At 37.7% G+C, this 27,817-nt stretch overlaps 2 protein-coding genes, 1 long non-coding RNA gene and 1 pseudogene across 11 annotated transcripts; all 4 read left to right on the top strand.

Annotated features, from left to right (window-relative positions):
• The first annotated feature begins 104 nt into the window (after positions 1-104).
• Positions 105-7,964, top strand: LOC113674712 (uncharacterized). Of its 8 annotated transcripts, none has more exons than XM_089183785.1 (9): positions 105-231; positions 1,089-1,690; positions 2,338-2,541; positions 2,984-3,070; positions 3,896-4,039; positions 4,721-5,052; positions 6,118-6,195; positions 6,374-6,517; positions 7,563-7,964. In XM_089183785.1, exons 2-9 carry the CDS (start codon positions 1,090-1,092, stop codon positions 7,683-7,685), a joined length of 1,713 nt encoding a protein of 570 aa, XP_089039911.1. In that variant the 5' UTR covers positions 105-231; position 1,089; the 3' UTR covers positions 7,686-7,964. The 8 variants fall into 8 exon arrangements, with proteins under 8 accessions (XP_089039911.1, XP_089039910.1, XP_089039909.1 ...); XM_089183784.1 differs by having other exon boundaries at positions 4,718-5,052; XM_089183783.1 differs by having other exon boundaries at positions 3,893-4,039.
• Positions 7,965-9,938: 1,974 nt separating this feature from the next.
• Positions 9,939-12,940, top strand: LOC149038650 (uncharacterized). The gene is made up of 3 exons (XR_016180347.1): positions 9,939-10,077; positions 10,909-10,988; positions 12,335-12,940. It is a non-coding gene; the product is annotated as an uncharacterized LOC149038650 (long non-coding RNA).
• A 3,714-nt stretch (positions 12,941-16,654) lies between these two features.
• LOC113674708 (uncharacterized) lies at positions 16,655-18,378 on the top strand (annotated as a pseudogene).
• A 1,898-nt stretch (positions 18,379-20,276) lies between these two features.
• LOC113674700 (uncharacterized) lies at positions 20,277-27,816 on the top strand. 2 transcript variants are annotated; one of them, XM_089184571.1, is made up of 4 exons: positions 20,277-20,571; positions 21,991-25,397; positions 26,061-26,393; positions 27,066-27,816. In XM_089184571.1, exons 1-4 carry the CDS (start codon positions 20,499-20,501, stop codon positions 27,084-27,086), a joined length of 3,834 nt encoding a protein of 1,277 aa, XP_089040697.1. In that variant the 5' UTR covers positions 20,277-20,498; the 3' UTR covers positions 27,087-27,816. The 2 variants fall into 2 exon arrangements, with proteins under 2 accessions (XP_089040697.1, XP_089040696.1); XM_089184570.1 differs by lacking the exon at positions 27,066-27,816 and having other exon boundaries at positions 26,061-26,562.
• The last annotated feature ends 1 nt before the right edge of the window (position 27,817 follows it).

The following is a 27,817-nucleotide window of genomic DNA, read 5'->3' as shown; positions in this document are numbered from 1 at the left end:
ACCTCTGCTCGCATAGGTGAACTATTTTTCAACAAGGTCCTTTGATAAGTATCGTATTGCAAACTTGGATTCAAGTCTTGCGCTCAAATCTTTCGTACAAACGCCACGGAGACGCCTAACATAATCCTGCTCAAAAAGACTGGGTCGAGTGATGCGAAGGTTTCGTGACCCCAACGTCCTTCCAGTTCAAACAGTGAGACTCTTGTTTTGAAGGATTTCCAAAATTGTGAGGTAAGTTCTTTGCTGATATTGTGTGTACAAGTGGATGCCTGGATAATATACCGTATTTTTCCGGTTTAATAGCTGAGAGATTAGGAATAGGCTTTGGCGGTGAAATTGCACACGATGCGAGTGGCGGTTCCTCTGGCATTTGTGTTGGCTACGATTTCGCTTTACCATTGAAAACACGGTCTAGTTAGTCAATCTTGATCCTTATTCTGTAGTTTAACCGTAAGAGTAATGTTGGCGACCAAATTGTAACAGCTTCATGCGTTGATACCGCCAGATATCTAATTTTTCAAATTGGGGTATTAAAATGAATGAAGGTGACGCCGGCTTGATTTCCGTTGTTTGCTCGTCTATGCTATCTCACTTCCGACCATGGTTCCTCGCGTTTCACCGACGTTTGGCTATAATGTAAATGTGCAAACTTTAAGACCAGTGAATGAATTTTTCAAGTTCGAATTCTTCAATATGCATTTAAGTCTGCAGCTGACACTTATGCTAAAGTAATGAATTCCGAGGCATCCTTTGATCGTTATGTTTAATTTGAAAACATTTACCTTTTGGAAAGGCCATCTGATTAGTGCTATTGTTTTCCAGAAAGGTCTTAAGCTCGTTGTCAAGTTTTAAACCTTTGTCCACTTAATAGTAACAATTTGATTTGAGGGCAAAATACAGGATAAGCAATGCTTTACTATACCTGTTCAGTTCTGCGCTATGTGAATAAGTTTGAATCCAACCGAATTTTTATGCTTTTGAATAACTTAATGATCACTGGACAATAGTCAGATTTTTGGGATTGAAGTCAGCAGTTATGGCGGATAGAAATAACAAAAAAGACAGCATATGCGCCTTTTTCGTTTCAGAATGCAGTCCTGCTCAAAAGCCACGGGGATACCACACTGCCGCGAGTACTGTGATGGGAATGTTGCAGAGTTTTATTGTCCAGAATGTGCTGCCTTGTTTTGCAGTTGTTGCTATGAAAGAGAACATTGTGGAAGCGAACGGAAAGCTCAGCATGGGAAATTAACTGAACTTAGAGCAATTTGCAGTGAGCACAAACACACTCTTGATTATTTTAACCTGACCCTGCTTCAGCCAATGTGCATCATTTGCAAAAAGGAGAGCGTGCTTTCACCTGAACGTGCAAACCATGTTATTGAACACATAGAAACAATTGTACCAAAACTGAGATCTCTCATGGAAAAGAAATTACAAGATGCTACTGAATCAATTGGAAAAATAGCATGTCAACTCACCAATGTTGAAACTTCAGCTCGCAGTGGGATGAATGCTTCAATCAGCCATGTTCAGTGCTGTTTTGCCAAGTTGCGGCAGATACTGGATGAGAGGGAAGCCCAACTCATGCAAGATACGAAAAAGTATTTTGATGAGTTCCTGGAAAGTGGTGAAGGAATAGTACAAGCAAGAAACACATTAAGAAATCTCAGGGCTCTCTCTGAAGAAGGTACCATGTATGAAATTCTGAGCATAAAGTAGTGTAATTTCCTTCAACTCCAGTGGTGTCTTCTGAAGGAATCATGATAATTTTCAGCCGGTAGAATGTACTGGCATCAACTAATATAACAGATGATACCAATGCACTCAACGTCCACTCAGTTCTGAATAGGGGTGCTAAAAATGTTCTCCCAAAATGAGTGGCATTTTCACATTTAAAACATCCAAAATGAATTCTACAATTAGTTAATCAGTGGCTCTGTCTCACACAGTATCATTGTGTTCTGATCTTTTTTAAAAAAAAAGGCTTTTTTGCTTGGACCCAGTACATTGCAAGTGACACATTCTTAGTCAATCAGGATCAAGTGATTGTACCATCTTTACATTAACATAAATAGATAGTTCTTTTTTCTTCAAGTATGCCTGCCTCATCACCTGAAAACATCATCTTTCACTATGAAAAAAAAAATTCCTGAATGTATCAGTTAATCAGAAGCAAAAAAATTTGCCCTCTCTCTGTGATGCTAGTAAACACCTATCAGTTAAAGTATCAACCTTTCACTTGAACACTTCTCTATAAGACTTAGGTGAGAGACCAGAGGGAAACTTTTTGATGACAAGTTCATGACAATTTCCTTCTTGTAATTTTATTGATAGGAAAATTGCTTTTGAATAAAGATCCTAGAAGCCTTGTGGTAGAATTTCCAGCAGTCTTCATGCGTCTCAAAGAACTGTGTGCTTTAACAGCCAATGAATGCCAGATGAAAAGCCTTAAAATTGCAATTTATTTTGGACAAGACATAGTAAAACAGCTAAGACAAGCTGGGGTTATGAGTGCACAGTATTCTTCTCTGCCTAAAGGTAAGTGGAAACAGGGCACAAAACCTAAAAAAAATAATTCGTCAACTTTTGGCTCCTAGCCACTAAAATGAGGAAAATGGTCACCAATTTGAAAGCCACATCTGTATGTACCTGTAAATACCACAAGTACTAGGTGTTTTTCAAGCCTGAATGATATATGAAGTGACTACTTGAGAGTCTGTTCCCATCTTAAAAAAGAGGAACAGTGATATGGATCACATATGCAGAATATGTTTTAAATTTAAGTCTTAATTTAAAACATACAAAAAATTTAGTCACCAGGATGGCAACTAAAGACCAGAACTTTAAGTCACCAGTGAGAAAATGTGAGTCATATTGGCACTTGTTTCAATTACAATCCCAAGCCCTAGGAAACTATGTCATTAGAGAGCCATTATATACTTAGTCATCCTTAAAGTGTGAATATCTCTTTTTCTTGTAGACATAAAATTAGGGAATGGACAGCAAGAGAACTCAAATGATGCAAATTCTCAGTGCAGTTGCAGCTCTATACAGGATTATCATACAGGTATTGTTATACCACTTAACCAATATGAATCACAGTTGCCAGTTGGCATAAAAAGTTAAGAATGGATGACGGCCATCGAAAGCCCCTTTTTAAATAGCTAGAAGAAATAAGTTATTAGTTGAGGAGAAGATAGAACTAAGTAATAAAAGCCTACCAAGTGTTGGTAATGTCCTCAGCTGTGTTGGTAAAGTATTGGCCCTTGTTAAGCAAGTATTGTCTGACGTGTGTCAGTTGAGAGGCGACCAATGTTGGTCAATATGTCAGCCAACTCTTAGTCAACATGTCGACTGTTGTAGCGACGAACACTCAGACAACAAGTCAACCTATGGTATCCACTGAACTTGATTGACAGTTGCCTGTCAGTATGTATGATCTTAAGGTTGCTTTTCAATTGAGTATCATAAAAACAAAACCCAAAAAGTGATCACAACACCCAATCAGAAGAGAGGAAAATGCCAATAAAAACTTACATTTAAAACAAACCAACTGCCTAAAGCTTGTGATTGGTTCCCGTTTTTCATCTGATTGGTTCAAAAAGCAGTGTAAGTTTTCTGGACCAATCACAGAGCGAAGTAAATCAAAACCAGGGCAATCCCTGATTACTTTAAACACCTTATTAAAAATGTGCTCTTTGCATCTAAGACAATGTAATTCACATAGGAATGACAAACAACTCACAATGACATAGAGGAATGTGGATTCGTCAGCTTAAGGATGTTGATGTGGTGGCAGGAAAAAACTCTTAACCCATTCCAGCTGATTTCACTACAGAATTTTAATATGAAAATAGAATTATGAGTACCATTGTACTTTATTATGCAGTAGATGTTGATACAAAGAGATGCATGCCAGACTCACCTCAGAAACCTTGCAAAGAACCTACTTCTAAACGAGCCGAGGAAATTGATGGGACAATTGACTTCATAGGAGAGTGTGACAAGTCACCAATCTCAAGGATGTCATTAAAAGGTTTCCTTTATTGTGTAGAGAGTAGTGTAGTATTGCTGTACAAAGACATTATCATGTCCCCTTCCCTTAACCCAAACACCATACCTTTAAAACCAGCATGTGGGCAACTTTTTATACCTTTAATCATAACCATTACAATTTCCTCAAACATGATTGGTGTATTAGCTGCTTTATTTTTCACTAATCATTTGGTACAGTTGTAATCAGACAGTGTACTTGGACAGTTGAAGCAGCCAATCATACTAAGTCCACTCAACTAAATCTACCAATTACAGAATTGATCACAATAACCGTAGCAATAACCAGTTATCCTAGGAAAAAAATTGAGAATTTCCAAAACTGAAGAATTTTTTACTTTAGACATTGTCTCTGCTGAAGATGTTTGTCCTAAATGTTTTTTTATTTGTAACAGTTATGGTTAATTGGTAACAGGACCTTGTGTCATCCAATTCCATCTGTAGTCATACTATTGTGATTGACAAATCTGACTCCCGCTTGGTGGTCATCAGATTCTGAAAAATATTTGAAATTATTGAAATATTGTTATATTTTTCTATTGGCATTATGTCTGGTTTCTTGTATAACAAAATGTTATACAGATGGTTTCAAAACAGCTTTTTAGAATGCTTTTTAAAGTGTCAAATTGAATTTTGGCCAAATGTATTTTTTCATTTGCAGAAGGTGTTTCAGGTGTAAAGAGGCACTCTTCTGATGTGTCTGGAAGTCCTCTCCAGGAAACTACACCTAAGAAAACCAGGAAGATTGATACAACAAGTAATTTCCCTGAAGAACATGAAAAGTCACCCTTATCAAGAACCCCAGTGAAAGCTGTGACAGGAACAGCAGGCAGAACCATGCAATCACCGTCACCTTTAAAGCTATCCAAGCTGAACGAATTGAGGGTCTTATTGAAAAGATCACCACAGCACAGCTCTGTTGCCTCTCCAAATAGCAAAACTTATGTGGCATCACCAAGGAGAAAAAGAGGAGGAGCATTGAGCAAAGAGTTTATGGTGATGTTATTTGATAAATACACTTATATGATGGTTTAAGAAATAAAACATGCTGATATTCTGCAGTTATTTTCCCCAGCTCCATAGGGATGAGGAATTAGATACAAGCAGTGAGCACAATTTCTTCTTGTATGATATGTTAAACTATCAAACAAGGGATTTTTCATTCTTCTGTTATTTCATTTTCTAGAAATTTGGCTTCTAGCTTTCGAAATACATCCTATGGCCCTATCTTAGCATCATATTCATCACATAAGGCATGCGTGAAAAATGAAAACAATGCTGATGCACTTAAATTTCATTGCTTTTAAAGTCTCTTGTAAACTTTGTACTTTCTATTCTCCTGGGCTCAGTTGTTTGAAGGCTGATTCGCACTAACCTAAGGTTAAATTTTAATCTGGGTTGATTTAATCCTTTGTTTAAAAGCCCTTTTGGAATAATTTTGTGGTCTATCCTTTTTAGAGCATTCAATATCAAGTTGTAGCCCAAAAAAATTTATGCTGCATTTTCTGCCAAATCTTTCAAATCTAAAATCCGATTTCACACAAACTTTGGGTTATCTTAACCCAGCTTCAGGCAACCTGGCCCTGGTCTGCCCCCCTTAATTCACCTGGCCACAGTTGTTCCAAGGGTATATAACGCTATCCAATGAATAAGTCTCTATTGGTTGTTAGTCCTGTTTGTTTTTTGAACACTTATCCACTGAACAGTGGTTTATCTAGAAGATGGCATAATGGGCCCTTTTCACAACATTGCCTTTTTTGGAGCCTCTTGAAGTTAAAAATTTTCTCTTCAAATTTCCAAAGTTAGCCCTTCTGTGAAAACTGAAACCAATAAAATTTATGTTTGTGTGGAAGTGGATGAGGTGTTGCGGTTTGATCATGTCTGAAATCAATCTTGGAGAATCACTCATTTGTCTCATTTCTTGCTCTCATGTATATTATGTAGTGATTCCAGAAGCACTGGTTGCATCTTCAAATTCAGGGCCAAGTGGGAGAGTTTGTGTTTCCTTATCAATTCAGTTTTAAAAGTTGCCATATTAATGCAACTTTTCCGTTCTTGCAGAAGTGTGACATAATTCTAAAAGAAATATGGGCCCATGATGAAAGTATTCCATTTGTTCGACCTGTGGATAAAAAACAGGTAAGCATATAAAATCTTAAGTAAATCTTTCAACTGTCAGGAGCCGTCCATTCCTCTCACTAATTTGTTCATATTTATTTCAAAGTATTGGTGTGATATCTTACAGTCAGTGTGATATCTTAACGATTTCACCGACCCAATACATGTGAATGTAAATGTAAATGTATTTTGTTTTTAGTCACCAGATTACTATAAAGTCATCAAGAAGCCTATGGACCTGTCTGTTGTAAAAGAAAAATTGCATTCTCTTCAATACACATCTGTCGTGGACTTCCTAAAGGACATACGTTTGATGTTGAAGAACTGTAAAACGTTCAATAAGGTACAGAATCGGTTTTTTTTTCGATAAGGCAGGTTTATAGGGGAGGCAACTAGACAGCTGATGTGGAAAAATTATCTCTAAGCAATTATCCCCTGTGGATACGACAAACTTGTTTGTTATAGGCTCTTTTTGATTTGACCACACACATAAACCCCTTTTGTAAAATACAAAATTATTTACTGTCCAAATCGACCAGTCTAATACTCCTCCCCCCTCATATTCCCAGGATTTTTATGGTTTTACCTGGTTGTTCGAACAGTGGGTTACGCTATACACTTGATAGATCTCTATCTGGCCCCGGTGGTTCGAATGTCGGATAACGCTTTCCACTGGATAAATCGCTGTCCGGTGAACAGCGCAGAGCATTTTGTTATCATTTATTCGCTGAAGAGCAATTTATCTGTCAGATAGTGTTATCCGCCCTTTATACAACTGGGCCCTGGTGGATAGCAAAGGTTGCTTTATCTGCTTTGCGGTTTGTCTATTATATCGCATTATCCGCCCTTGCTGTTTTTCATTACCTAGAGTGTATTGCCAATCGCTCATGTGAGGGTGGTCCTGAAAGGAGTATTGTAAGTGACACTTCAAGTGATACTTTGTCGCTCAGGTCGACTAAACGTCACTCGCTATCACCAATAGGGACCAATAGCAATGCTTTGTAGAACTACCCGATAGCACTCACTGTCACTCTTGGCTCAAACCATTTGCTGTATGGCAGGGATTTTGCTCTCTTCTTTTTTAAAGATAAATAAAACAGCCTCCACAAAAAATGCCACTTGAAAATTTAATCTTATTTTTGCTATTCAAAAAGATAATTTGCATGAAACAAGTGTGTCAATAAATGTTTCCGTAAGCTGCCGCCGATGGTGTAATAGGCGGCTGCGCCGCAAGGCGTAAACCCAAAACGAGAGCCTGCTTGCAGACTCAACAGACGGCGGTGAGAGGTCCCACAGTCAGCGGTAGACTGCCGTTAACTTGCTTTTAGGGAAACCCCTTCATAGAACCTCTGTGAAAGATTCTACAGTGTTTTCTTTTCCTTCCATAGCCGGGCTCGTACGTGTATGACTCAGGTGAAGAATTGAGCAAACTCTTCAACCTTCTGGTACAAGAAAACTTTCCAAACTTTGAAGAAGCGCTTCTACAAAATTCGGAGGATGGGACTGAGTGATTGATAATAGAAATACTTCAAGACGAATAAGTATAATTGCACTTTGATTTTAGCAGTGCAATTGTGAACTCTAAGAGACTTCGAAAGCTTCATCTCTCTTTTATTTGGATTTTAAATCTGATAGTTCCTCTGACGTGAAATTAATCCTAAGCAAAAATGCAGCTGAAATATTACCTGCATTGTTTCCCTCTGGAATCAGATAATTTTATGGACTGTTCGTCAACACTTAAAATTAACAACAGGCAGAATATTATTAAAGGTATGTCAATTCTTCTTGTACTTTGTGGTCATTCAGTTTCACAGCACCCTCGTTTATTGCGTACCCACATTGCGTTTCCCTGCGTGTTTCCCTGAGTGTTTCTGCGCCCAACACGATGCACGATCCAGTGTCTTATGCATTGCTTATCCGTGAATTCAAGTACGCGTTAATACATTTCATTGTTTTTCTTGCTTTTCAAGGCGCTTAAGTACGTTGAACTGTGTTCCACTAGCGTTTTTTAGTAAGTTCGAGCGCGTTTGACTTTAATTCCCATGCGATTGAAGGTGCTCCCAGTGCATCTCACTGCTTTGTTCTCCTTTCATGTTCGTAGCATCCGTGTATCTCATTTATATTTTCGCACAATTACTTATAAAGCAGTACGTTATCGTGGATTTCGATGTGTTTGTCTCGTGTAAATATCTCGCGCACTGTTTGTTCTGTGTTCTATTTGTTACGTGTATTATCTCGCGCACTGTATGTTCTGTGATCTGTTTGTTGTGTTATATCTCGCGCACTGTATGTGATCTGTTTTTTACGTTAAGAATCTCGCACACTGCTTGTTATGTGATCTGTTTGTTACGTGTAGTATCTCACGCACTGTTTGTTCTTTGATCTGTTTGTTACGTGCAGTATCTCGTGGATTGTTTGTTCTCAGATTTGTTTGTTACGTGTAGTACCTAATGCACTGATTGTTCTGTGATCTGTTTGTTACGTGTAGTATCTCGCGCACTGTTTGTTCTGTGATCCGTTTGTTACGTGCAGTATCTCGTGGACTGTTCTCAGATGTGTTTGCTACGTGCATCTAATGCACTGTGATCTGTTACGTGTAGTATCTCGCGCACTGTTCTGTGATCTATTTGTTACGTACAGCATCTCGTGGACTGTTTGTTTTTCAGATCTCTCTGTTACGTGTAGTATCTAACGCACTGATTGTTTTGTGATCTGTTCATTAGGTGAAGTACCTTGCGCACTGTTTGGCCTGTGATATATTTGTTTGCACAGCTTGTTCTCTTTTCTACTTGTTGCGTGTAATATCTCGCGCACTGCTTGTCCTGTAATCTAATTTTTATGAGTAGCATCTCGCGCGCTTTATTTTCTGTGATTTGTTCTTTACGTCTAGTATCTCGCGCACTGTTCTGTGATTTGTTCTTTGCGTCTAATATCTCGCGCACTGTTTGCTCTATAATCTATTTTTAAGTGTAGTATCTAGCGCACACTGTTCTGTGATTTGTTCTTTACGTCTAGTATCTCGTGCATTGATTGTTCTGTGATTTGTTTTTACGTTTAGTACTTCGCGCACTGTTTGTTCGGTAATCTGTTTGTTATGTGTAGTATCTTGTGCACTGTTTTTTTTTTTTGATGTTGTTGTTGTTGCATGAAGTGTTCCGCGCACTGTTTGTGTTATGATCTGTTTATTACGTGTAGTGTATCGCGCACTGTTGGTGCGTTTTCCTCTGAGCTCTATTTTTTACTTTCGTATCTCGCGTAAAGTCTTCTGTATTCTATCTGTTATATTTGTTTTTTTTTTTTGTGAGCTGTTTGTGACGTAAAGTTTCTCGCGCAGTGATATTTTTGGGCTTCATTTGTTACGTTGGTATCGCACGCGCTGTCTGCTTTGTCTTCTGTTAGTCACGAGTAGTTCCTCGCGCGCTGTTTGTCTTTATCGGGATCTGTTAATAGGTGTAGAACATTTCGACAACTCCTTATGTACAAGTATTTTAGATCAATGGCACAGAAATATCTCCACCAGAAATCAAACATTCAGTCCCACTCCTCACGGTGTCATTTTTATAATACTGATTATGAGGCACGCAGAAAGTTTGAATTGAATTGCAAATAAGCTTGCATCATTAAGTATTCAACTTACGTGTATCAGGATCTTTGCACATGGAAGTCAGAATTGCGCTTTCCTGCCTGGTTTAAAGCTCTAAATTACAGATTTCAGTCGGAAAACTCTTCGTCTTAAATATCGAAGACAGTTGGAACATCTGACGGTAGAAGTTAAAATGGATTTTGTGTCTTAAATGTCGATCTTTGGTGTATAACGGTCCTCGCCCACAGTTTGCAACATGCGACGACAAGTCAACGGTTCAAACCATGCCAGGACAGAAGTTTAGTCTTCTTTGAACGCATGTAAGTTATTTAACTCTGTTCTTCTGATTTTCATTGTAAGTTACGTACGAGTTTGTGATATTAGAGAGCTTCAGCTCTTCGTTCCCTACATTACAAACATCATTGAAATAACGACACTCAGAAACGTTTGCGATTTCATAATTGATGACATATGCTCCTGCATAATCCTGCAGGAATATGCATATTTTTAATATCTAGTTTGAAGCCTATTGCTAAACGGTTATTTAAATAACCTTGGAAATTTAATTGATATTCGATAACTTCTCAAATGAGGCAAAAACGAACAAAACGCCTTGACATTTAAGATGTGAGTAAAAGTAGGCAATATTTCCGGTACTGAATATTTTGGAGTTCAGTGACCGTCTTAAAAACTACAAAAAAAAAAAAAAAACAGTTTCGTACCATTTAACACCACAGCGAGAAGCGTCGGCCCTTCGTCAGAGCGATTAACGATCGCTCTGACGAAGCCTAACGCTCGAAACGTCGTCTTCGAAACTCTTCACGGTGGCCAATTTACGGTATCAACTCAGATCAGTTGATAATAAGAAATTACCCAGTTGTACGCAGGCTACTCTGATACATTCATCTTTAATGTCATAGAAGCAAAATAAAAACTTTAAGGAATGACTATTTTCATGAAAGATAGATTTGAATCATGCCCCTCCTTCCCTTAAACAAATTCTCATAAATTTTCGATTTTTTTTTACAGAGCTAGCCCGCCACTACGCAGAACACTTAATAATTGCTGTGTGGTGAAACGCCAAGTCGACTCTGTTATGATTTTTACTAGTTGATCATCGCCATTAAAATAGTTTCTTTGTCACTTTTAAGGTAATTAATCATCTAACAAGAAGGATAACAATGGATCAGAAACAAAATGAAGTCCATGGAAAAAGATACAGTCAGTACAGGTCAGTTTATTTTTATTTTTCTTTTTCCAAGTGTTATGAGAGATGAGAGACGGTGAATACGTATCGTTCTTAATGTTTGTCGCAGTCAATTTAAGTTTTCACTCCCAATTTAAAAAGGATTCTCGCCGGTGAGATTTCCGTATAACCCCATACTAAAGTATCCTAAAACAAAAGTGTAGTACCCGTCTCAAAGGTAATTCATTTTGTTGCCATTGTCTTCTCTTTATCCTACTCCATTCGGAAGGTCTGAATGGGTTAAACGATTAACGGCAAAGGGCAAGAAATAGAACTGACTACCGACAAAACGCAAAAAAAAAAAGCGATTAACGACAAGCAAATACTAACCAAAGTCCGACATTACCGATATCTGTATTCAGAAAGAAGAGCATCCTAGCTAAGGAGGCAGCCACTTTAAATTCAAGTTTCAGTTAATTACAGAACTTTCTGTAATAAAACTTACTTGCCTGCTTTTTAATCACAAACTGAGATTTACTGACAAACGACGAGGATCGAAAATTTTAACTGACTATCGACAAAATAGTAAAATTCTAACTTACATCGGACATGGGAACTCCTCTTTACTTTATAAACATAATGAAGTATGAGGCTTTGCGGAAATCTTGCCGAATTCTCTCCTAATCGGGAGATTGATCAGTGGGAAGGAAACGTGAAAGAAGAGTTAAAAGTTCTCAAGAAGAATTCGTTAGAAAGTTTTGGTCTGAATTGGAAAAAGAAATGAATTATTTGTTCAATTATGGTTTGAACAACAGTTGTGTGTATATAGTTGTAGTTTACACCTTCTTGCCTTAGATATTCTATCGCTTCATAACGATTGGTTCCTTTTAAAAGTATTTATGAAAACCTTTCAAACATTTATCAATGTCATCTAATTGTTTGCATACGGAAAACAGGGTCGTTTATTTTTGTCTCAGTCATTTTACTGTTAGAAAATTACCCTCCTCTTAATTAAAAGAAAAAATGAAATATTTAACAATTATGTAAAGAATGAGAATTGTCTCTTCAGCTGCAAATGGTGTTTGCATTCGTCGAGTCTAACCCACCTTGAAGACGCGCAGATATATTTTTCAGGCCAGGGAAAATATTTTGGAAATTGTTAACATTTGTACACCTTGTATTCAGCTCTCCCAAATGTGTTAAAGATTCCTTAAAATTTGAGATTTGGTCGTCACCGTATGAAACTCGAAAATAAATCTAGCATAATGGTTATGGCTTACCACCTGGGGGAACAACGCAAGAAGAAAATCTCTTCAATAGATGGCTTAGTGATTAGCTTAGTTCAGAGTATACAAAAGGTACTGTTACTGAATCATTTTTTATATCTTTAGATTTGAAAGATTTCAACATCATAGGAAGCAAGAAGATTCAAGAAAATTCAAGAAAAGATAATACTTGTGGACGCAAGAATTCTGTTTACTGAAATAAAGCTTATTTTAAGTCACGCTCCACCTGATTAGAAAAGAAATAGCGGAGAGACGAACGGTGTTTGCGAGGAAATTCTGCGCTTTTAAAAGGCCAACCGCAATTAAAACAAAAGTTAATAAAAATGATGTCTTTTGGTAGGAAAAATCTTCCCATCAGCAGAATTATAGAGAAGCTAAAAAAAATTTTTCGTAAATATTTTAAGTCTTTTGACGGGAAAATTGTGTACGGAAAGAAAAGGCTGTGCTTTTGAATTGTGTCTAGTTTTGAACAGAAAATATACTAAGTCTTTTGGCGGGAAAAAATTTGCTCCATGCCAACGATTTTCCCCCATCAAAAGTCGAATACATTTTTTGTTTTAATGCTAGATGCTGTTCAAATCCGCAGATTTTTTTTTCCTCTCGGCAACCCTCCATACGCAAAAAAAAGTAAAAGAGATAGCCTATATTTTGACTAGTTACCAGGCCCTTTTAAAAGTGCAACATTTTTTTTATTATTTGTATACTTAATAAGAGACAATAAAGAAAAAGGAAGAAATAATATGATGGAAATGAAATTTTTATTTGTTTGTACTTTTCTTCAGTTAATACAAGTCTTTGTTAATAATTAACAAAGTCTATACGAGACCATATCATAAAATTTGAAGTCCAACTCAAGAATATAACTGTACGGGGTCTAAATGGCATTTAAAACACTTATATCTTGGAATATTCAGAGCTGAAGCAGAAAAAAAATTTGCGCGAACAAGAATTTACCTAAGTTTGACAGTGGCATTGAGAACTCGTGAATCGGCCCTCCTAATTGCTTAGCTTTCTTTGATTTGGAAAAGAGATTATTTGATTGTGTTTACCTCGCCAAACTATTTCTATCAGCTTTTGAGCTTCCTTCGCAAGCGTTCTTAACCGACCTTTCAACAAAACAAAAAAATTTAGTTAACTTTGATAGCTCTGTTTTGTGTTTTCGAATAATTACTAGACTGGTTTCAAAGCAATTCGTGACCAAATTTTTTCAGCGGGCAACTTAGTTTGTAGGTTTTGCTTACAGTTGTTACCTTAACATTAATTTCAATAGTCTTTCTCCAAAAATTAAGTTTCGTTTCCTTCGGTCTTCTTTTACAAATTCTTCAGTTCGATCCTGTCTTCACTCTGCAGCTTATAGTCCACATCAGCAAGGTGAGTCCCTGGGATATCGGACGACTGCAATATAATACAAACCAACATTATTTAATTCGACAAAATTAAAATGATAAGAGTGGTAAAGCGTTAAAAATTATGGGAATTTCGCTCCGCCTCTAGATCACTGAATTTAACGTCTACAGTTAACGATCACCATTAGTAAACGTACCCACAGGTGAAATTTTTTACTCAACTGTGTGTTGGTTCTTCTTTTGAAACAGTGATCAGAATTTAGCGATGACTTAAGATCAATGTACTCATTCACCTGAGGAATGTTTTCATTCTGAGTCAAGCCTAGTTTTTGGAGCTTCGTGGTCATCGACATAAAACCGGAAGCCGAAATACGTTTTCAAGAACCTCTGCAATATTCAACAAATATTGTGATAAGAATACATGAAAGTCATATATTTGTACTGCGGAAAATACATTTTAAGCAAATGAAGATCATCGCAGTATATACTCAACTTAAGCAGTTGAGAAATAAGGCCTGAAAAAAATTCAGGCCTGAACGGGAATCGAATCCATGACCTCTGCGATACCGGTGCAGCGCTCTAACCAACTGAGCTATCAAGCCAACTGGGAGCTGGTCAATTGTGAGTTCGTTATATACCCGTAGATGGAGAAGGTGTGATAAGAATACATGAAAGTCATATATTTGTACTGCGGAAAATACATTTTAAGCAAATGAAGATCATCGCAGTATATACTCAACTTAAGCAGTTGAGAAATAAGGCCTGAAAAAAATTCAGGCCTGAACAAATATTGTAGCAATGTTTTTTGACTAGCATGGAATCGAAAGTCCAATAATAATTATTATGTCTGAAGTCAGGAAAGATTTCCATAACCTCCTAAAAATCTTAAACAAAGCGTTTTCAAAAAGATAGTATGTTTTCGCCATTGTCTCTTCCAAAGAACTGTATGCATAATGAAGTATGGGGTTATACACAAGGGAATCTCACTTGCGGTCGAACTTTTTCGAGCAAAACAAAATATATTTGCGCGGTCTGATCTATGGGTTACTATACTTTTGACCTTTTACCGTTGACCACAATCCATGTGATTGAGTTCTGACTTGCAAAGATTATTTGAGCTGGGCAGGCTTTTTTGCGGAGCCAAACAGCCTGAAAATACGGCTCTTAAACGAGGCGACTGACAATACTCGAAATTATGGAACTATTAGGGGTGAATGGTTTGCATGCTTCGTGCCCTGCATTTTCTCAAATACTGTTAGAACATTACGATCCTCATTTTGAGGGGAAAAAAAAATTCGTTTAATATTCTTACTTGGCTGGCAAAATAACAGGAGAGTTGTTCTGCATTTTTCAGTTATTAAAAGGGCAACGCATTAAAGAGATACAATTTGTGCAAAGCAGAGAGCCGTGTTTGTGAACATTCCGATCATTCTTTTTTAGCGACATGGCTTTGCGTCCATAAATCCTCTGAGGAATTATTTGCATATCTTTTAATCATTTTTCTTAATGAAACAAAATAACGCATGATCTGACTCTAAAATTCTGGCTTTTGGCCTGACTCAGCCCAACATGATTTTATGCATGTCTAAGATAGCAGTCACATACACAGATTGGAAACCTGGGTAAAATTTCCGCACAGCCCCATACAAAACAAAATATATGTAAAACAAATCTGTGTTCCTAATAGCAATGTATTGTTTTTGTCATTGTTTTCTCTATCCAAGAACTGAATGTATAATGTAGTATGGGGCTGTGCGGAAACTTTACCGCGAAACCTGTTTCAAACAACTGGATTCAGGTGCTTACCTTTACGCAATTGTTTCCTTTTTCCCTTTTTATTTGTTAACTCCCATGCTTGGTTTACAAGGCCTCATTCATATTCCGTCACCTACGTACGAAAGAAGGATACAACACCGTCTTTCATTTCCCGAGGTTTGTCTTCAAGGATTCAATCACTGAATTGAATGTTAAATTAGAAGAGCACTCACAGAAAAAAAAAATTCTCATCTATTCAAGATTTCTTTGACTCCTATTCACCAAGAATCAGTCTTAACATCTCATTTTCAACTTCGGTTTGAATTTCCCGCTGGACTGAGCAATTTATCGATAAAATTCTCTTTCAATATGTTCCCAGAAACCTTGTATCACTTTCAAACGAAGATATGAGTGTGGAATAGCTTTTCGCGAGCGCAAGTCCGAAAGATTCTAACTATCAATTTACAGTCTCCTTGCTAATTCATTAAGCGCATTATACAAGTTAACCAGTTATATTCACTCCTTTCTTACGGTGTTTTCTGTGTTGAAAGGGAAAGGCTGTTGGTCCGAGTCAAGTCTCCAAGAAAAGAAGCAATTTTTCTTCATTGCTTCTGTCCATGTTTAGACGGAAAACTTGATTATCTGGCGAGTGTTATCTTGTTCTTTCTTTCCAACGACGAAAAACAGTTCTCACCTCGAGGAAACAAAATATGGAAATGAGTTGAAAGGTTTCACGTGGAAATTCAGCCTTGGGGAAATATCTTGGAAGCGAGGTTGGCGTGAATTTGCATCCAAAGAAGCTTAAATAAATTGCATGACTTTTGTGGCAATATTTCCTTATTAAAGTTGATTTGCCCGCACGAGAAAGAAAAAGGGTAAAAAATTGCCAGTGTTAGGAAAAGGAACAAATGACAGAGAAAAGACATAGACAAAGTAAGGAGAAGTACTCAGTAATCCTGCTGGATATTCTACCAAATTATATCCAAATTGTGATAAGTAAAGATTTTGCGGAGGACCTAACACCAAAAACTAGCGTACTGACGGGCTACACTACCGGATCCAAATTGCGAAAAATTATACGATGGTAGACAGCTTCTTTGTTATTTCAAATGTTTAAGAGAGCCTTTCACCATGATTTGCACTGTGCTGCAACTACCCACCGAACAGTTTTTTTATTTTCTCACTTTCCATTTTTGTTTTTAGTTTCAGTTTGTCCCCTTGTCTGCTTCTTCAATGGCTAGTTCGCATTGCGGATCTATTTAGGGGACAGTCTGGCACTAGTCAACAATAGTTGAAAAGAAACTAGCACTAGTGACGGTACGCCTGTAACATTGGAACTTTTTCGTCGAGGGCACTTCGTTTCCGCAACGTTGAAGTGTGTCTCATTAATCGATCGTAATCCACAAGCCTACCGTTATAATGCCATCAAAGTGCCCCGTTTGCCACAAAAAGGCAGTTGATGCAGAAGGAGAAGAACTAGTTTGGAGAGTAGAGTTTTCAACTTTGATGTTGATCGTCAAAATGGCTCTACCGCCATGACAGCTGATGGTACGGCAAAATTTGATGGACGTTACGATCTGCCAAGTACGGTGAGGCAGCGATTACCAACAGGCGACATTTCAGTATCTAAAAAGCAACTTCAGAAGTTCCTGCGTGAGCTTGCAAAGCGCATGAATCTTCCAAACGAAACTGTAAAGGAAGCAAAGGATTTTCTCTTAACCACTGTAACATCAAAAAAATTAAATCAGGAGAAATTCGACACATAAGTCGTCTCAGAGACATTCTTACTGCGAGTTGTCTGTTCATCGTTTGCAGGAGGAATCACATGCAGATAAACTACAGACGTATGGCGGAGATCTCGCAGTGTAACATGTTCAGTCTCGGTAGATCGGTGAAAATCATTTTAAAAGCTCTTGATCTTCACCTGGAGCCGATTGGAACTGCGTCGTCGCTGGTACGTGTTCTTGCACAGTTAGACATTGAAGATAAGTCTGCTGAGAAAACCTAATTTGATTTATGTCACATTTTTAAGCACTTCAGTCTGGCCGGCGAGAGAAATCACTTCGCCTCTGCTATGGCTGTGGTTCTTATCGTACTAGAAGGTAAAAAAAATTACTCCGCGTAAAGAAAAGATCGCGGAAGTTTTAGACAAAAATCCTGTGACAGATGCCCTGCTGAAATCACAAATGAAGAATACCAGAAGGGGTTTGGTTGAACTGGCAAAATATGTACCCTGGATTCCAAAATCGCTTAAGAACACTGCCATTGCTAGATGTATTGATGACATTGTTGATTTTCACAAAAACTGCGGAAAGATGTATTTGTCTACAGTTAAGTGTTTGTATATGAAGAGGAAATAACTTGCAAAATACAATCACAAGAGAAAGATACAGATGGCAGAAGCATGCATCAATAAGGAAAAAACACAACAGCCTTATAGCTCAGCTGTAGACAGTTCTTCTACTAATGACACCCTGTCTAAACCTTCAGGTCCAAGCAGTTCTTTAACTAACCAAAGTAAGGATGGAAGTGTAACAGGGCCAGCAGGGTAATTCTGCAAATGCTCCAGAGTTTAACAGCAAAAGTGAGCTGGATTCTAATGATGCCTTGATAAGAGGCCTGCTTGGGAGTAGCTTCTCTGAGGAAGAGTTGATGGATTGTTGATCTTCAGGGCACTTCTGACCCTGAGGGGGAGACAGAGAATCTGGATGAACTTGATATCAGAGAGTCTAATATGCATCATTATTTGAAGTCTATTGCTGAGGTGGAATGAATAAAAAATCTTAAGAAAGATGACTCTTCTACAGCAGAAGAACAAAGTCAGTAAAAATCAGACTAAAATAATCAGTGGAACTATCATTGGAAATATATTTCTTGACACTTTTGTTTTAACTTACACCCCACTCACATCAACACTTAAAAATGTTTTAAGCTGTTTTGTCAAACATAGTGTAAAATTTGTTTCTTCCTAGAAGCTGCTTATATCAATATTTATCAACTTCAAATGTAGCACAGTGAAAATACAAGTTAGTAATTACTTGAATCCTATGGAAAACTCAGTTTCTCAGTATTTTGTTTCTGATTTTCATTCAGTTAAACCTGGTTTAACTAAACATGTTTTGGTGGTGTGAATGGGTATTAGTTTATCAATTCAATTCATTGTTCAGCAATTATCACTGATAGATGATAAGCCTTGCTCTGAAAATTTTGGGCCAGTTATGTACTAAAGTTTAGCTGTTGTTTAACAAAACCATGTTCTAAACTACCTTGAATTTGCTGAATCTTTCATCTGAACATTTATTTTTGTGAACAGTGTCAAGGAAGGAAGTCCTTTTAGTGCTGTGAGGGAATTGTACATTACAGATTACAACACATGAAAACATTTTAAGGTTTAACCCTTTCTTTTTTTAAATTAAATTTTGCATTTTTGCAATTTCCAATGAAAACAATTCCTCAAGTACAATCACATGATTGCAAAGGGAAAAATAAAGTAATCAAATGAACACAAAAAAATCACCGGGTTTTTCATTAGGAGAAACAGTGACATTATCTGTAGTGAACCCTGCTTAAAACTGTGAGGTTTTTGGTTGGAGCCCTGGGTGACAAGGGGGATTAGGGTCAGGTCTACATTTTTTTTTTGGTTCCATTCTGTTGGTTTTAATCCCATTTCCCACTGGAAATGATTGCCAAATATATTTCTTTCGCTACAGTGGACAAATTTGCATGTAATTTTTAGCAATTTGGATTTTTGGGAAATGTTCCAGGTTTGATCGTCCTTTCAAAGGTCTTTGTGTTGTTTGCTTTGATAGACACCACACTCTCACCAGCCAGGCCTCCCCCTACTTGGGAATACATGTGAATACTAGGACACCGTCAAGGACATTTGATAATGGCAAAAATTTGCGAAAATCATGAAATCCACCAAGCTGATTTTCCTTTGTTTGGGGGGTAACAATATTTAAAAATCTATAAATCTATAAATTAAATCACTGATTTATATTTACCAAACCTCTTCAACTTTCTAGAAGTTATAGATTATGACATAGCAAATATTTTATTAGAGCATAGCTACTCGCCTGTTAGGTCAAAGTCTGTGGCCTCTTACAGTCCCATTTTTTTTGCTGCACACTTCTTAATAGGAGGTCCTATACACTTTGCATTATCAGATATATAAAAGTTTTTGTCACATAAAAAACAAACAAACCAAAGAAAAGAAATTTGCCATAGGAAAGTTGATCAATGATTGTTAACAATCAAAGGATGTGTTAAAAATAGAAACTGATTATGTAAATAAGAAGTACTGTAACAAAACAATCCCTGCAGGTGAAAAAATTACACAGAATTTGCAGAAAATAAATTCTTAAAAAGTCAAAGCTGCAACAGGATTTAAACCCTTGCTTCTAATATACTAGTTGTTCAGAATTCAATCTGAAGAGAAAGACAAAACTTTTTAAGATTTGATCTTTAAACAATGATACCTGGCGATCTGCAATGTGAGAAAATTAGTGGCCCTGGATCTTTTGGGTTTCTGAAAGACGGCTGGTAGAGGTGGTGGTCAAGGTTGCAAGAGACTCCCCATAAGAGAAAACTTGAGTTCTATACCAATGGAACAACACGGCTTGTTCCTAAACGACAGTGAGTCACTAATGTAGAACAACCCCACCACTCGAAAATTAAATTTTTCTCCCACCTCAATACTAATATATCATTAAATAATGAAGCCCAACGTACAGTAATTGCTAATGGCAACGTTTCTCTCACTTTTCCATTCATTCAATTTATTCAAATTTTTATTTCTGTTATGACCATAAAAGGAAACTTGGTTTACACAAAAGATCTTGAATAATTTTTATTGGTCTTTTTGAATGATCGTCATCCCAGATTACGTAATTAATTATAATGTATGCGAAGACAAATTTGTTCTGACAAACATCAATTTTGTCTTTGAACTATACACCTCTGGGGTTTGTGGAGAAAAGTACCGTTTAAAGGTCAGCTTTCGTTGGTGGCTACCCCGCACAGAAGACAGGTGAACCAAATACAATAGCCTGTTCGGCGTGGAAGTTGAGAAAGCTGAATTATTCATGTTGTGATTTATTCAGCGATGGTTTAGCCTCGGTTTTGCAGCGGAAAATTCGGGGAAAAAGATTATTTCAACGTGAAAGAAAATGTGCCAATTTGCCTCGTCGACAATTGCTTGGATTTTAATAACTACTTGGAGGTTCTTTCCAGCAGTTCTTGGTGAGTTACCGTCTTGGCATGATAATTTCAAGAATTTTGGAAATTTGTTCTGTTCATAAATAAACCTTTACTTTGAATCAACTTTAATTTCGAATCGTCAAAATAGAGATTTTAGAGAATTCTGTAACTTTTTTCAATGTTTAGTATATTTACAATTTTTGGCAGCGCTGTTAATACACTACTCGCCTCTGTCAGTTAAGACTGATCTGCCATGTCTACAGCGTCCTGCATAAATTCGAACATAATTTTAAAAAAAAGTTTTTGTAACATAATTTCCTGAAAACTATGCGGCAGCACGACTTTTTGAATTCCGAAAAAATCATTGTTCGAATAAATAGGGGCGAAAAATTAAAGTTGGAGGAAGAAATTTGAAGGAAAACATTTGCATTACCAAGCGGTGTTAAAATTGAAACTTTGTGTGATTAATTTCAAGTTTGACAGGAACACGTAAAAAGCTGTTTGCTTTGTTAATGGCAGAGTACCGGTTGTTTACCAAGGTTTCGCATTACCATCCGCTTGGAATAAGAGTTTATTGATTGATTCATGAGCCTTTAAGCGTCTATGGTGCTTTGAATTAAGCATCTCTTATTTAAATAAAATTCTGTCGATTAGTTCATTGCGAAGTTGTCCCGTGAATGTAGATTTCTAAATTCATGAGAACGTCAATTGAGTGCGATTAATTTCGCATTTAATACGCGAATGTCAATTGACTGGCGTGAAGTTTCAAACGAGAAGGATTTCAAACAATTTATTCCTTATGATCTCGGCCGCAAACCTGTCACGGAAATTTTTCTTAAAATAGCAACATATTCCCAACAATGTTCTACAGCTACTTTTCAGACATGTCGCATGACTCGAAACTTTCTTCTTTAAGATGTTATAAGTATAATCTTAAGAACAACTCACCTTTTAGAGTCAAGCTTAAAATAAAACTGCATATCCATGATCGAGAAAGGATGTCCACCGGAAAAATATATGAAAATACCGAGATAAAACCGTTAGATGCAACTTTCCTTGAATGACAGATCTAGGCTGACCTCTGTTCTAAGTGATGTTTTCAAGCAGCGTTTGATCTTTCTTTCCTCTAAATCAAGTCTTGACATACATTGGATAGTTATTTCACAATAAAATTTCTCAATGACTTTAAGGTGGCACTTGCTTATAATTTATGTTTGAGTCGTGCAGAAAGGCATGACTGAGAAAAAGAAATACGAATGTAAGTGTCAAAAGCCACGATTGACAAAAGAATGTTTTCCTCTCTCACTTTATCGTCCACCATGAAAAAGAATTATGTGAAAAGTTTCCCTTAATTTTCCTGGTTAGTCAGTATTTTCCGGAAAGGTGCGAGAAATTTGTGTCGTAAAATTATTTCGTAATCCAGGCTATAATTTAACTATTTTACTCTCAAATAATTGACAGGTACTACGTTGCTATCATCTCAGACAAAGGTACAAGCAACACTAGATACAACACAGAAAGCGGTTGAAGCAGCCCTGCCTTGGACTCGACAAACCTCATCATACGTCAGTATAATGCACAGCCAGTCGAAAACAGATCTAATTACATCTTCTGTGAGCGTTGAACAAAAGACAGATCAAATTCTCCAGCATCTGACCAGTAGAAACTCGGATACAACATCTCCGAGCCAGTATACTTCCAAGGACCCATACACGTTTTCTTCACAGCGAGTCAAATACAATTCCACGCTCCTCTCAACTACGACCGTAAAAATTACCTCATCTCAATTTTTCTCTGACACCAAAGCTTCAGGGTACTTCAACCTTGCAGAGAGCCTTCAAACAAAAGAAACCCAACATAACTTACTTGAAACAAAAACTTTATCTTTCCAAGCCACAGGTGTTGCAGTATCTCACCATGGCCAAACTCCCTTCACAGGTGTCACTGTGTACCGAATAGTTCCATATAATGAATCATCCACTAAAATATCTGCCCTTTTTACTGGTACCCAGGCCTCAAGATCGAGTTATTCGTACAATAAAAGTAGCGTGTATCTATTATATCAATCAACTAAAAACGAGGCCATCTCCTCGATGCCAAATACTTCATCAGATATAAAGTTGACCAAAACCACACGTGTTACATCGGGAAAAGGTGTCACAGCGTGTCCTAGTATCACAACTCTCTTATCCACATCTGTACATGTGAGCCCGAAAGGAATCTCCGCGAATCTGATAACTTCTCCTGAAAAGATTATCATCACTACCTGCATTTCTCAAAATCTTCATGCTACAGAGGTGACATCATATTTTGTTCAGAGTGGTACAGGATCAGCTTCATTTTTAGTTCAACCAAGTACGTCAGCGAAAAAGGTAACCACTCTACAACCTTCGACAGCTCTTCTGAATGTTAAAGCCTCGACTCCTCAACCATTGAGCAATACTGTAGGAAGGACATCCTCCTTTTCCTCCACTGCTGTCAAGAAATCTCCTCCTGTTAACAGCGAACACTCTAAACAAATCACAACCACCCACAGGTACCATAAGACACCAATCACAACACGTCCTGGAATGTCGTCATCCGTTGAAACCTCCGGAAAAAGGCTCGATACTCTAAACACTGGCAGTGTGACCGAGAAAAGCCTAAGTACTCTAAACACTGGCAGTGTCACCGAGAAAAGCCCTTATTCTTTAAACACTGGCAGTGTAACCGAAGAAAGCCTTAGTACTATAAACACTGGCAGTGTAACCGAAGAAAGCCTTAGTACTAAAAACACTGGCAGTGTCACCGAAAAAAACTTTAATACTATAAACACTAGCAGTGTCACCGAAAAAAGCCTAAGTACTATAAACACCGGCAATGTCACCGAAGAAAGCCTCAATACTGCAAACACTGAAAGTCAGAGCACACAGCAAGTTGGTATCTCGGGATCTGCCTCGCCTAACATAATCTCAACCAATACTTTAGAGTTTACCTCAAACACTTCTCATCAATCTAGTACTATTTCATTCCCGAAAGCCACATCAATATCACCGAGTAAGATGCTCACCACAACATCATTGGTTGCTCACAGCTTTCCACAGTCTCGTACGTTGAAACCAATAACCTCCACTTCTTTCCTCTTCATAAGTTCGCGTAAATTGTCTAAATCAGCCACACAAACATCGTCAAAATATGTTTCAGTGACTGAAAGCAACACAACGATTCTTCCTCGTTATCTCACAACAGCTGCGTCTATTTCAACAACAGATAAAACATTAACTTCAACTAAAAGACCATCACTGGGAAGCAAAACCACGCAGATTGAGAAGTCCAAGATTTCTACTTTGAATTCAACAAATATCGGTGAAGCTTCAGTGTTACATATGTCTTCTGCTCATTATCTGATAAATGAATCACGTGAATCACCAGAAGCGACATTTGGCAAAGCCACTGTACTCTCCTTACAACAGTCATCATCTCCAAGTACTGATGGGCAAATTATGTCCAATAACACATCACATTCTGGTCATTCCAGCATCCTTACTTCAATCGTAACCTCAAGCCGTAAATTGCCTCTAACGCCAATTCAATCAACACAAACTTTGACTCGTTATTTACAATTCTTTACACAAGCGATGACAACGAGGCTTGTTACAATCCCAACCGCCACTCCTCTGGGTACACCACAGCTAACGACCACTGAAAAATACTCCTCAAAACAAAGCAGTAAAACCATATCAACTGTGCAACAAAAGAGGGCATCGACTCGTCAAAACGTGTCACTTACTAAAACTTCGGTGTATCCCTCTCCCTCCTCCATGCTCGTGTCTGCATTTAACAAGAGTACATTGATCCAAAAACCGTCAATGAGCCACCGACCTTCATCATCATTATTTCTGCCAAAAGATAGTACAACTCAAATCGTTGTGATTACAAGCCAGATAACAGTTGTTGATAAGATCACATCATCATCGTATTTGGCCTCGACTAGTATCTCAAAAGTTTCACAAAAGCAAAGTGTGCCTTTGTCTTCCACGTACAGTTCTAAACATGGGGGTTCTGCATCGTCCATACACGAACCCTCGAAGAGGACTGGTCCGGCGTTGACGTCAGTAACTTCTTCAAAGCTTGAATTATCAGAAATGAATTCTGAGGTTTCTCGATTTTCTGCAACGAGTCTCCAACCCATTGAATCCACTAAATCGCTTGAATCAGTAATTTCATTGATATTTCCTGGTCACTCAAGTTTGACATTCTCCCCTAAAACGACCGTGCTTACGTTAGAAAACACCCGGACTCAAGCTTCTTCAGAAACTCAAACAGCTCTAAAAGTTACCACAAAGAGTTCACAAATCTTTATTAATACAACAACAGTTGGAGCTGCAATACCTGTATTAGTGTCTTCATCCAGTGCCTCGACACAAACGAAACCACCACCCGAGATTCCAAGTCAGTTCGAAGGTCGGATGATTCTAGGAATGCCATGGCAACCACACTACGAGTATCCACCGGGATCCCAAACACTTAAAACTACAATAAAAGATAAACTGACCAACGCGCTGAAAGATCTTGAAGGTTTTATTTCAGTTCAAGTTCTGCGTTTGTGGGAGAGCAGCGTTGGCGTCGATTTTATTGTGTATGTAAATAAGCAAGCCACGGTGAACGAAAGTCTCATAGAAAGAACACTCGTTAAGGCAAATAGTGCAGGTGTTTTAGACCTGCCCTTGAAAAGCCTCCAAGTGAAAGAAAAGGACGCTCCAACCACACAGAACTTACCCACAACCCGCCCTACATCACAGGAAAAGTCCATCGAGCGATGGGTCATCATAATCATCATTGCCAGCATTGTGGTATTCTTGCTGTTGATTATCATATGCATATTAGTGGTAAGTACATTGGGAGACCAGGTTTGTTTCCTTATCCTTTGGACTTATCGTGTCACATTATCGCATTTCTTACCTTCATGATTGAAAAAGTTTTTGCATCGGTAAAATGTTTTTTTCCTTCAGTTATTTCAGAAACCTGTAGGCACCATTTGATGCAATTTGCATGCAAAGTTTTTCTTAGACGGGCGAGTACCAAAGTGTAATGAACAGCAGGATAATATAGCCCACCAAGTAAATACAGTGGCTTACATCACTTCGCCCATCACCTCTCTTACAGATCATTGTCTGTAGTAACTTACACTTACAACCTTCCAATCCTTGTGAACAAACTCATTCAGTTCCTGTAACATTATGACATAAATAGCATGTGATGTTTCTGGCAGTCAAAGCAAGAATTCGCACCTTACTTGGTATAGATCACCACAGTCGTTAAAATAACCATGTTTCTATTAAATTCTAGAGGTCAGGATCTGATATACCTTACCTCGCCGGAAGTGATCAACATCTGTATGAATGATGGGTTCACCAAATAGTTTTTGTGGAAATATATGGTTAATAATGACAAATAATAATAATAATGATTAATAATAAAAAATATATTATGTGGTTAATTATTAGGACTTTTCGTTATGAAATTTCTTTTTTCTAATTCTCTTTTTCAAGGCTAAAATTAGTAAACAACGAGGTGGTGTGCGTAGAAGTGGAAAATACGAGCTTTCAAACTTCAACAACTTCTTGTATTCTGCACAAACAGAGTCAGAGACGAAACCTGTGGTACTGAAGATGCAAGAACGAAAAAGAACTATCCAAGGCAGTCAAATTAACCACGGGTACAGGAATTCTCGCGAGGACCTAACAGCAAGCGAAGCTGTACAACTACAATTAATTAAAACTAAACAAATCTCTGGAGACCCAGAGGCATTGCAGTCCTTCGCTAATGGAAGTAATGATGGTGGCAGTGAAGTAACAGGAAACTCACGTGCGAAGGAAAACCAAGTAAGTATCTGTGTACATCATTTGTGATTGAAAGGCAATCATCATCATTAGGGATAAAAATGCCTTTCAAAGACCCTTTCCAATTTCTTTAACGGATTTCGTATTGTAAGAAACTTTAACCATCAACGCCTACCTTCATGCGCGAAACAAGATGCACAATGCAACACGACAGAATCACATGAGGAAGCTAAAAACGTAATACACTCGCGCCCTGAATCAAAGGTAGAAGGTAGCATATGGAGTGAGTTACCAACTCTCTGTTACCAAGCAAAAGTTTCATTTGGATTTCAATTCCAATTCCTCTTTTGCCTTCAAGCTATTTGCCTGCGCAAAGATACGTAACCAATTGTAAGGTCTCTCTAATTTGGCTCGCATTTTTCAGGAGAAAAACGAGTTCTTAACTAAGAGCGCGCATTCTATGCTATCCTGTGCCGATAGCATAGAATGGAATAAGTTGTCACTAATATATAAACTTTACATTGCATGGTGATATACGTAACAGGGTATCAATAAGGTGAACCGTTAGCCCTTATATCGGCCAAAAAATCTTTAGCTGTCAGGCGTAAAAATTGGACAAATTTCAAACGTTAACCATGGAGCCATCACCCCAATGAGACTCTCCTATATCTTTTTTGATCTCATGGAATTAAACACCATGACTTTTAATCACAGGGCGTTACCTCGACCGACTAAGGTGGTGTGGATCAAAATTAGAGCTGGAAACCACTACAAAGATGGAATTCATGGCCGAGTTCTCCAAAATTGCACGTAAACGAGGAAAAGTAAATCTAACAGTCGATTATAAGTGGTTCCAGCGTAACTACCGATTTGTATAGGTAATCACATGAGGCCAAGTACTATTAAGGATTAATTGCACGAGAGTTTTCAAAATTTTCCAAAATTGCCCGAGTCGCGAAGCGACGAGGGCAATTTGGAAAATTTTGAAAACTCAAGTGCAATTAATCCTTAATAGTACGAGGTCTCATGGGATTACTTGTTTATCAATAAAGGGCAAAATTTATACGAAGGAAAATCACGCGCGCAGTCTATTTTTATCTGGGAAGCAACGGATTAGCAATGCAACGGATTAGCCAATCATTAACAGGTAATCATGCCCTCTCTTGATTACTAAAAATGCCCTCGATTAAGAAAAAAATGCCCTCTCTCTCAACCAATCAGCGCTCAGTAATTTTGCCCTTTATTGATAAGCAGTTTAACTGCTGCTTTAGAGTGAGTTAATAAAAAGAGAAAGATCTGTGTATCGGTATCTGAAATAACAGCGAGTCCCTTTCAAATCGAATTTCTGTTAACTTAAACTGAAATCAAAATTTGTCCACATCTTTCTCAACCACAACCGTAAATGTAGATCTAATTTATGTAGAACAAATTGCTAATATAAATAAAATGAACAATATTCAAGTGAG

Source organism: Pocillopora damicornis, chromosome 10 (assembly GCF_964200805.1).
Source record: "Pocillopora damicornis chromosome 10, jaPocDami1.2, whole genome shotgun sequence".
In the NCBI taxonomy this organism is placed as follows: domain Eukaryota; kingdom Metazoa; phylum Cnidaria; class Anthozoa; order Scleractinia; family Pocilloporidae; genus Pocillopora; species Pocillopora damicornis.
The sequence above is the reverse complement of the archived record's forward strand: the minus strand, read 5'-3'. Positions and strand labels throughout refer to the sequence as shown.